The following is an 11,360-nucleotide window of genomic DNA, read 5'->3' on the forward strand; positions in this document are numbered from 1 at the left end:
GGCTGCCTTTAATTGAAGTTGAAGTTGAAGTTTATTTCAGGCAAAAGCAAAAAAAAAAGAAAAAAAGAAGAAAGGTACAGTTTGCCTAAAGACCGGCGAAAAGGCATAAAAGCCTGACAAAGCGCGTGCCCCTTGTAAACCCGAAACCCACGAAAATACCACAGTGCTCAGTGTAAAGTAACGAGTCAATAAGAAATTAAGCATAAATAAGTTTCTACATGCAAAACATGTACAGGAAAACATAAATGAGCGAAAATTTGCGCAGGCAATGAAATCAATAAAGCATATGCGTGTCCGACAAATGAAGCAAACTGTAGAGGACATAAACAAACACTAATGTAAGACATGTAAAATACCTGAAGAAACTTTAAATTTGAATACCATGTTTCAACAATCAAAAGACAACAACATCAATAAGGAATATGTTTGACCGATAAATGAAACACAGTTTGGATAACATAACCAAACGTTAATGTGATTTAAACAAGAAAATACTTCAGGGAATAATGATTATATTAAGATGTTCAATTAGGGTATCGCAAGTTAGTTATGGTATGAATAGTATTGGGAAACTTTATTAACGGTAGTCCAGTTTTTTAGACTACAGCAATCAGTTTCTGCAGCTGAGTGCCTACAGGTTTAGCGTTTCTTTATTGTCTACGCGAAGCAGCATCCTGAAAGCTAGCGTGTTCTCACCGTACTGTCCCTGTAGATGCTGAAAGTCGTCATCGTGGAGGTCATGCAAAACAGGAGCCAGAAGCCGAACTGCACTACCGACGAACTGAGGCCACCCATACTCATCATCGACTGGAGCGCGCAGGCTAGCACCTGTCGCCAATCAGAAAATAATACACGGTAACAAACATATTTCGTTTGCATTTTGTTCATGTGCTTTCAGTTGTCAATTAATTTGCCCTCGCGCTTCCTCGTCAGCTCATATTGTTAGAGCGTCCACCTCGGAAGACGTTGGTTCCATATTCGATTCCCGGACCAAGACGAATTTTTCACCAAGTGAGAGGCTTTTGTTTCTCGAGAAATCCGTACGAATTTCCTTGTAGCTTCGTGCCACAGACGAGTGGTTGTCTACTTTCTCTTTCCTATATTCGTTTAGTTGTTACTAAAAATTTTAAATGTGTAAAAATTTACATGGCTCTATAAATCAGTGTGTCTAAATCGTAGACGTGCTGACCCTGAATACAAACAACTAATAGGAATGATAATGAGAGATGGGTTCGTTCGTAAGAACGACTGACTTTAAACACATTTAAAAGTGCAAAATAGTTTAATGACAACGGACAAGTAAAATAAAACGTAGAGGTTACAGTGCTGCTTACTCCCTGTTCATTAAGCGTGAGGAGTGCTTGATGGTGATATCGAAACATGTGCATTGAACGTGAAAGGCACAGATGATTTAGAGACGTGTATGTACGTAAAAGACAATAACGATTGAGATGTTTTGCAGACTCTTGATTCCGGAGAAAAAAAACTACATGGGACTGTAAGTTCCAAAGAGCAAGGATAAAATCGACTCTGTGCAGCTAATTTTAGATAAGCCGTTTCGCTGTCGCAAGTAGTTCGTATCTTATTTTCGCGCTGAACCACGACACTATGCTCACCAGTGTGAAGAGTTTGAACGTGGTGCCGGTGAATTCCTCCTGCAGCAGGTCATCTTCGGAGAGCAGCAAAGACAGGTGCATACTTGTGATGGCTGCGGACAGAATCTGTAAGGCAGGAAGTGTATACCGATCTTAGATGTTGTATATGGATCTCATAAGACAGGTACGGCGTTGCCAATTATTGTAAGTGAGACGATAAGTTGAGTATCGTGCAGATAATTCCGCATATCACAAAGTTTTAAGATCACCTATTTGCTTCGTTATGTAGCCACTTCATTAAATCGATGCTGGAACTTTGGTGAGAAGGATAGGCACCGAAATCTATTTTTTGTTTTTGGTTTTGTAGAGGAGGTACCGGACGAAAGAGTAATACGGCAGTTGAAAAGCCAGCTTACTAACCGAACAAAATAAACTGTTCTCTTTTTTGAATGCAATTCGAACTCCCTGTCTCGATATGGTGTGGGCAGAGAATTTATTTTTCCTACCTCACAGTAAAGAATGTTTCAATATAGCACAGCTTTTCGAAAAAACGTGCTTGCAACTGAACATGTGTCCACTGTCTCTGGCAGAAGTGAATTCATTACTTAGGTATTGCTCTGAGGCAACGCTAAAACCTTAGTTTAATTGAAATCATAAGAAAACGCGATTTCTTATATTGAGGTATAAATTTCCACTCAATGAAAATGAAGTTGTTAAAAGAGCAACAGGTTATTATACAAATTTCCTTATAGTTAGCTTGAACAGCACTAGTCGCGTGCGAAGTGAAATAAACGCCATGGCCTGCGTGCGCAGCACAGTCACAGTGAAAGCTTGAAGAGCGGAATTTCTAGTCTGTCGTGAACTATCTTGAGGTTACTATGACATGTACACTTGCAAGGCATCCATGCACTACGCCATATATCAATTTTCATGGAGTTGGGAAACTCCTACTGCCTCAATAGTCGTCATTCTGCAGTGAACCATGCTACATGCTACATATATTCAATACAACATGTGCACTTTGTTGATGTGGTGGCTGATGAAATAATATGGCTGAGCCATTTGCAATGAATTGCAAGCTTAAACGACCCACTAATCTAGTAACTCCCTTAATGTGATCAATATTTTACGTTAATACCACGGCATATATACTTCAAGTACCATCTTCATACTACGTTCCTACCACGCTATGTCTCCACAAGCACACTACAAGCGCACATACCCACTCTGCTATGAATCATCACAATGTTTTGTGAAGTATATATAATCATACAATATGCAGTTATGCGTCCCCCTGCAGGAAAATTTGGTACCTGCGTCACCCCTTTCATACATTGTGTACACTTGGCTATGCTGTGGCTGGTTTTCGAAGCACGTAATGGCCCTTAAATTTGGTTACGCAACTGGCTTTGTGTGACTTCTGATTACACCATTCGCATTGCGTCACGCAAGTATAAACATTTTGCATTGTGTGACGCCTGGTGATTACATCATTCTACCACGCTGAATAAGTATGCTAACGTGGTTCATTCTCGATATTAAGCCTGTGTAGAGTCTTTCGTGAAGAAGACTGGAGCACTAGCAAGGGTCTGTAGCAGAATACAGGGCCACCGCCGGTATCCAACGTTCGAGCCCCGTTTCATTCTGAATACATTTTCTAATTTTGTTTGTTTATTTATTTCCCTCGGAAGCGGCTATATGGACGGTGGTGGCGGATAGCAGTATGGCCGTTGTTGTGATCGCATAACAGATTTCCTTGCCAAACATGTCGCGTAGCCGCCAGTCGAAGTGAAGTCAACTACAACGCGTGCGTAACTTTCTATCATCATCGTCAGTTTGACCACGCCCATTGCATAGTGACGGCCTCTTCCATATTCCGCAAATCAAACTGTTCTTGTGCTTTCTGCAACACTTGTGAGCTACTTAATCTCGTCTGCCCACCTGATTTCGCGTCTCTCTCTCACACGTTTCCCTCGCCCACAAAGCTTCATACGAAATGGCTTATAAGACATAAAGGAGCTACAATTCCGGCCGTTTTCTAGGCTACAAATTACCATCGGCCTCGTTTCCAAGACCCCAAATTTATGAAGCCTCAACGGGTTGTTTCAACTAGGCGGTGGCAATACCACCACATGCAATTCATTATCAAGGCTCATTTCCTCGCTTACCAGGCACGTTCTTGCTGCCCAGATGGTGCTTTTGGCATTGAGAAACAGTACTTTTTCGAAGAGGAGAAAACAATCCTATGTAAAGTGAAGTTGTGTTGCTCTGCGTAGTGCCCTCGTTGTCTTGCACTAGTAAAAGTTGTACTAATACTACAACTACTACTACTACTACTGCTACTTCTACTACTACTAGCACTACTACTACTACTACCACTACTACTACTATTAGTAATAATAATAATAATATTAATAATAATATTGTTCATTTTTACCGTCAGTATGAAAATAATGCTGGAGTGGGTGAGACACAGGTGAGTCTGATTGACGGAGTTCCGACTTCCATAAAAGCAGCAGTAGATATAATGACAATGATGCCAAATTACGACGATGACGACGATGATGATGATGATTATGATGATGCACACAACGTCGCTAGCCAATCACGCGCTCGCGTGCCTACTGCTTCACTGTTTCACGGTTTTCGCATCATAGAACGAGCTTAATTTCTATCTTTTTCGTCCTCTTCACAATCAGTCAATGTAGGTTATACGCTTACCATTTTAATACAGCTGAGTACCGACCATCGCAGAGGTACCGCATCACTGCAGGCGATGCGGTAGAATTCAAAGGGAGCCGCCAGCCACAGAAACCCGCAGGGCACCCAGGCGAGCAGGGTGCCTCGTAGACAAGGAGACAGCGGGGGCATCACGTCTGTCCAAGTGTCGTTGGCTCCACCATCGCCTTGGAGGAAACTCTCGCCAAGCTGCCCGCATAGCCATCACAGTAGGGTCCTTTAACGTGTTACGGAAATACGGCACGCAAATACGGTGCGCTATTACCGTAGCGCTCCTCCATTACCGGTCCTTCAGCACTTACCAGTGAAGGCACGCCAACAACACAAAAGCTTTTTGAAACGTTACTGTGGGGCTTAAACGCCTCATTTCCGCCTGTCCGCCTATACGTATTGTTAACGGGGAACCTGATCTTTGGCGGACGCCCTGTCACGGAAAAGGAGGAGCGTTACCATACTGCCTCACCAGAATGGCATACCGTATCTTCGCAATTTACTTAAATACCTAAATGCCGAATCCCACAGGGTGTAATGTGGTCGCTTGCAAAACGATTTTAACAACGGTACAGCGAAACGTCACAACAAAATTAACGTATTGCTGAGTTCTGGTACTGGTGTCACTTGACCTGTCGGTGGCGCCCGAGCACAAAGTGTACCTCATTTAACTAGCCCAGCTAAGAACTGTAGTGATAACGTATTATTACGTTTGTGGCGCTGCCTTTTGTGTTACGCTCGCCATAACGAGCTCTAGAGAGGCAAAATGGGAGTGTTGGGCTAGCTGATTAACCTTCTTGAACTCCGTGACACTGGAGCGCTATACAGAGAGCTGTAGGTAGTCTTCCAAGCTTTTGTCCTTCTCTAGCGTTGCGCTGTCATGAAGTTCCAGACGAGCGTTTAAAGGTGTTGTATCGTGCGTCGGAGGCGACGCACAGAGAACCGAGAAGCCAGGCACCCGAAGCGCTGGTCGAGAAGGAGGAGAAAGCGGCAAAGCCGAGACCCAGGCCGGAACTCTGTATTTACTATATACAGGACGATGCATACACTGGTTGTGCGCCTCCTGGGGGGCCAGCGAACCTGCTCCAAAAGCAGAACCGAAACCCCGATAACACAAAAGGCGTTACAGTTTCACCCAATGCGTCACGTTGGGAATGAGGAGAAGGAGAAAGGCGGCTGCCATGCACTTCATTTCCCCCGCCCCTTCTCTTCAGGACCGCGCATCTTAGTAGCACGATTTCATGCTGCTCTGCACGTGCACCGTACTGTCGGAACAAGCCTTGGGTACGAAGCATTTGCGATCGCAGCAATCGCTGGATTCATTGAAGTGAGCCTGCTGCGCACAGTAGTTCACTTCCTCGCGCCCTCATTCCGCCTACGTCTTCTTGCCTGCCTACCTGGAATACGGGAAGCCTACGCATCTCGGCAGGGTAGCAGCTGACACCATCTGAGAAACGAAGCGGTACGAACCCATAAGGGAGTCTCACACAGTCGATGAGGATTGTTTGGAGCAAGCCGTGAACTGAAGCTGGCCATCAGATCGGGCTGGTATCACGCGTCGATCCTTGCTCGCTGACGGACAATCGCTAACAGGACAGCGAGCGCATGAGGTGAACGAGCTACCGGAGGCACGAGGGGATGATGAAGATGACGGTGATCATCTTTTGATGGTAATATTCAATACTGGAAATGTTTGATTAACTTGTAACGATTTTCGGCCAATCCTCCTGAGTGGGAATTGTGATGAAAAGGTTTAATTATGCATTTTTAGCATGGTACAACCCCAGCATGTTATTATATTTGAAGGGAGATTATGTGGAATTATGATTTCAGTTCCGTTCTCTTTCTTGAAATTAAGAAAATGCGGGGGTTGTATCACGCTACACAACGCATAATGAAGCCACTATATCTCAGGTATGAGCGAAGTTTTGAGTTATGATCATCATCACCATCTTGATGGTGATAACTTGCTAATCATTTTGCCACCCTGTTCATGGCTCATCCCTTCCAAGGGTACGCGCCATTAATATTAGGTCATCATGATTGTCATCATGATCATCATCATCATCAACCGCTAAGAGGGTGGTGCTTTTATTTTGTTTTTTGTAGCACATAGCCTCAGAGATCACGGGACCTTGGCGTGTTTGTCTACTGCCATCCCAATCGCACGGAGATAGCGTGTTTCTAGAGGGGGCATGGTCCGCTTTTTTTTCGCACCGTAGCGCTGCTACAGAGGATGGAAAAAACTGTTGAGCTGTCGGCATAGCTTGTGTGTGGCGCGAACAAAAAAGATTTCGCGCATTTGTATAACTTCGTGCTCACTGTCCAATCAAGGTGCACAAGAGTCAAAGTCAATGCCGGGGCGTATGTATTCTCAAATGGGCTTTTTTTTTTTGCTGTGCATTAGCGCTGCCCCTATTAGAGCACTTATAATTGCGATGCTTCTGCGAGATATCTCCATGTGCTGTAAACTTACTATACTTTGAAGTTTACGGGCTGTAAGCATGGGGGCGCTGACGAAGAAAAAAAAATGGCAGCCTGATCCACAAGTGAAGTCAAGAGCGTGGCGCGTTCTACGCTCAATTGTTACCCTTAATTAAATGCCTTTTTCTTTCCCATCATGAAACTAGCGCTGCTTTTCATAGTAACACAGTTTCGAGAATTCTTGCGGACGCCCTGATGTAATCACAACTGGCTCGAAAGCCACACTCGCATAGCTAAAATGCTTCGCACTCGCCCGCGAGGCTTCCCCAGTTTCCTTTTCCAACTGCCTCCTGCCGCACCACAGAACGATAGTTATAGCGCGACAACAAAACGACGACACAGAGACAAGAAGGACACGAAGCACACGAGCGCTCGTGTCCTTCGTGTCCTTCTTGTTTCTGTGTCGTCGTTTTGTTCTCGCGCTATAACTATCGTCATGCCATACCAACTAGCCCAAGATGCCGCACCACACAAGCAGGAAACAGAGAGGAGGGTTCAGGCGGTCTTCATACGTCTGGACGGAAGTATGTGGCCGGTTCTGCACCGACCATGGACTGGTTACAGGCGTGTTGTGGTCTCATATGGTAGCACACTTGCACTGTGAGTTTTACGATGTACAGTAAATACGTCGGGAAATGTAAGAACGAACACCGAAACATTTTGCTTGTTCTAGAAGAACCCTCCCACGTTCAGATTTTGGTGTACCTGGTTGAAACATGGCGCATTACATAGTAGTGATGATTTTCACTTTTTTTCTTCAGTAGTGTACCTCAACGAATACTTAGTTTGCTTCAGAAAGGCACAGTTGAGCTTCATGTACAATCTCTTGATTCGGAAGCAGTCGACAGCATATAAGTGAACACAATGCTGATATTGACATTGTGCTACCAAGCATAACCAAAATACACGTCACCCCAAAGGAAACGACAACTCAGACACCTTCACTGTGATATACGTGTGGAGTAAATGTAAGCTGGCCAATCGAAGCCTTCTACAATACTGCAAGATTACTTATCACCCTACTTGAGCACCATGACCAGGGCACACAGTTAGCTAGAGCGTAACTGTGCTTCGCTTGACCCCCCAGTAAATATCCGCATGCGGTAAAACAGTAAAACAATGCGTCTAGATAGCAGGCCAATATGATTCAACGATGATAATTAGCCAAGGTTTCACCAATACACGCCTCTATAAAGAAGGAAGCAACACAAAGTGCACCATAATGGGAAATGTAATCCTTGCGCAGACGAATTTATACCTCCTTACAATGATCTATATCAGAAAACTTAGCAGTTGTCATGCCTTTCTTTGTAAATTTGACAGGAATAGATGCAGTATCTGCAAACAAAATAACTGCATTCAGTGAAGCCAGAAGATTCTGGCGGTGATTTTTGCTCGTACGTGAAAAACAAAAAAGCAAAAAAATTATAGCGCAGGCTGGAATTCAACGCACTCAGCTTTATGCCACGGCCTCCACGGCTGCCACAATCCACAGTGAATGCGCCCTCTCACGGTAGCTGGTCGTGTGAGGCAAAACTAGCTGGTTATGCTGGGCTGCGCGGCTCTTGAGATGACTAGAGATAAACAAACTACGCGCCCGCCATCTCGCAGGCAATGATATTGCACATCATTCACACTTTGTTCTTGTTCACTTTTGCTTGTTGGGGGCGGAAACGCTGTAGGCCGGTGTGCTCAGATTTGGGTGCACGTTAAAGAATACCAGGTGGTCAAAATTTCCGGAGCGCTCCACTACTGCGTCTCTCATAATCATATCATGGTTTTGGGACGTTTAACTCCACATATTATCATCATCACTTTTGCTTGTGGCTCACACCCACCATGGAGGATTGGCGATGAAAAGAATAATCTTTTAAAATCTTTGAATTTTAGAATGATGAAATTTCTTTTTCTAACCGACGTTGTGGACCCTTCTACATCACTCTAAACAGGCCACCTTTGCTAGCATAATTTTCAAGTGCTTTTTCCACTCCATCATTACATTGCAGCCCATTTTCTAGGGCTCTTACTTCGCGCGGCAGATTCGATCTTCCTCGCGAGAAAGCTGAACAACTCCAAATGAGGTGATGTATATCAGTGCTGCGTAATTCCTGTCAGTGTAGGCATGGATGAGAAGTGCTTGACATTGTTGGTCTTGCTTCAATTCATCCATCAAGCACACACGGTGCTTATGCTTCATTTGTCATAAACTTGTTATGAAGTATACCTTGCGGAGAGAAACTAAACTTTGATTACTCTAACCTTTTTTAACAGTTATTTCTCGTTCGCGTAGGAAATCACATATGCGTCATATACGTTTGTTTGGATGAAATCCAGTAAGGCAGCACCAGAGAGGACAGAACGCGAGCATCGCAGAAGAAGAAGAAGCAGGAGACAGTGAAAGGTACGCAACACTGCTTGACACTTATGTCCACCTGTTCTCATCAATTATGCGGCGTTTATTTAACATTATTGATCACCTCTTGTGCTAGTTTATTTTTCTTGATTCTGAGCTAACCCACTAGCGTGAAAACATCAGCGCAACCACTTGTTACTACGTATGCTTGAGAACAGCATTAGTCTTGCTTTGAAGTAGGCCATCTCGCATTGCGATTTGGGGCTATAGAGTAAACCTAAAGTATTCTTCAGTTTATGGAGCTGATTATTGCTTATCTGCATGTCAAGTTCTGTTCTGCCTGCTAGGACCGCCTTCAAATTTTGTTTCCACCTTGGTCACGTACTTTGCTGTACGCTTTTTTCTCCTGTGATCACGTATTGCTTGATGGAACCTTAAGCTGCAATTACGCGCAGGGAAGTGATGGCGTGACATGGTTGTTAAATTAGTTTGAATGTAGACATTGCTTACACGGCAAGACATGCCATAACAAAAAGAGTATCTTCGGCATGTCTGATCAATCGCACTCAAGCAAAAAAAGTAGCAGATGCTTTGGTGCACTGAACGCGAAACGTGGCATATTTCGGTGTGAAAATTATAGCAATGTGTACACTATTTCAGCCATGCCACGAGATATTGTATGACACCATCAGGGGGGCCGCCGGGTGGTCTTCAAAAGGCGCCAGAGTTCAAGCCAAAAGTGGCTACGTTATTATCATCGCCTAATATGCAGTTAAAATGGAACAGGAGAGCTTTCATTAATAACAGTCTTCACTCTTGATGAATAAATAAAACTATTTTGAATATGTACAACGAGAAGTTTAATGACAGAGTGAAAATAGTCATCGTGGCAAATAGAAATTTTCATTGTCAAACGGACTGAAAAGTAGAAAATTCAGTGCGAAGTGGCCAACAATAGCAGCCCTGAGCGTCATCACATTGTGACGTGATCTTTCAGCTTTCGGTACTCTTGCGATGATGTCAGTGTCCTGTGGCAGAATCACTTTGTAACGCTCTAAGTTTGGATGAACTTAGTCTTCGAATTCTAGCGTCCAAAACCTATAGACGGTTTTTCGCAGAGGCGAACGGCCGCTGCCACGTTTCAACACGTGATCTAATGGCCTTCACCTTTCCAATTCTTCACCGTCTCCGATGGCTGGCTGATTCGTCGCCACCGCTCCCGGGTTGAAGTCTAGTAAAGCGAACGCAGCGCATAGTCCACGCCACCCGTTTCTTTTTTTTTCTCTCCCTCTTTTATGCACGCCGCGGTGTCCCCGAATGGCTGACAGAAATTAGGTGCTTTTTTTTTCAAGAATCACTACGACCACTGTTTCTCGCCATAGGCTGCAGGTCAACGTCTGCCACACGCCAAATCGCGGCCGCGCCGCCGAGGAGAAGGCCGCGGCCTTTTGGTGTAGTGGCGCCATCTAGTTTTGCATAGACAAACTAGCTGCGGAAAACGGTAAATAGCAGCAGCATAACTTGTCCAAGTGATATGCTCTCGCTTCGTGGGAATTCTGGTTTCATAGTGCGTGAAACGCTATCACATTGTAAAAGTACCCCCAAACCACACCAAGTTTATTAAAGACGAGATAGGGGTTTCTTTGTCGTCGTCACTACGATAGGCGCGGAATACCTCCCCGCCGCCTATTTCTTCGTGAAACACGTAAATAACGTCAGTACTACTCAATCAGCCTATCACAATTGCGTGCTTTTGGTTCTAAACGCTGTTCAGTCAGCTTGCGCAAATCAAGACAGCGCTCAAAATAGTTTGATTAGCTGATCGAGCAGGTTAGTCGTGCGGGACAAGGCAGAACAGGTGTGTGACATGTTAAAGCAGTCTATATGAGACAATTCTCAACAGACATTTTTCGTTGGGAGCGTAGGTTCTGATAACATCGCATGCACAGACTGCTATCGCCGCGAAATCATGTGTAAAAAATGAAAACACCAGGACAGCATAACGCCCTCGTTCTCTCTACATTCATAACTTGTGCAGGGACGTTTTGAGGTTATTACGTGGTCATGCGTACGTATTTTGACGAGGTCACGTCATCATACTCAAGAATTCAGTGAAGTCCTTTTTCAAATTGAGACGCCCATAGTTACGTTCTTACTTGGAATGAATTGTCGCTTCGTGGAACACGTAAGGCTTTCGC

The 11,360-nt window shown here is 44.3% G+C and overlaps 1 protein-coding gene across 1 annotated transcript in view; it reads right to left on the reverse strand.

Annotated features, from left to right (window-relative positions):
- Positions 1–4,607, reverse strand: part of LOC119181682 (multidrug resistance-associated protein 1) — a 45,100-nt gene extending 40,493 nt beyond the window's left edge. The window contains exons 1-3 of the mRNA XM_075874645.1: positions 4,317–4,607; positions 1,617–1,721; positions 697–828 (exon numbers count right to left, since the gene is read on the reverse strand). Coding sequence (XP_075730760.1) covers positions 697–828; positions 1,617–1,721; positions 4,317–4,466 — 387 coding nt within the window. The 5' untranslated portion in view covers positions 4,467–4,607. The remainder of the gene's footprint in view (positions 1–696; positions 829–1,616; positions 1,722–4,316) is intronic.
- Positions 4,608–11,360: the final 6,753 nt, after the last annotated feature.

The sequence above is a fragment of the Rhipicephalus microplus genome, chromosome 10 (assembly GCF_043290135.1).
Source record: "Rhipicephalus microplus isolate Deutch F79 chromosome 10, USDA_Rmic, whole genome shotgun sequence".
Classification (NCBI taxonomy): Eukaryota; Metazoa; Arthropoda; class Arachnida; order Ixodida; family Ixodidae; genus Rhipicephalus; species Rhipicephalus microplus.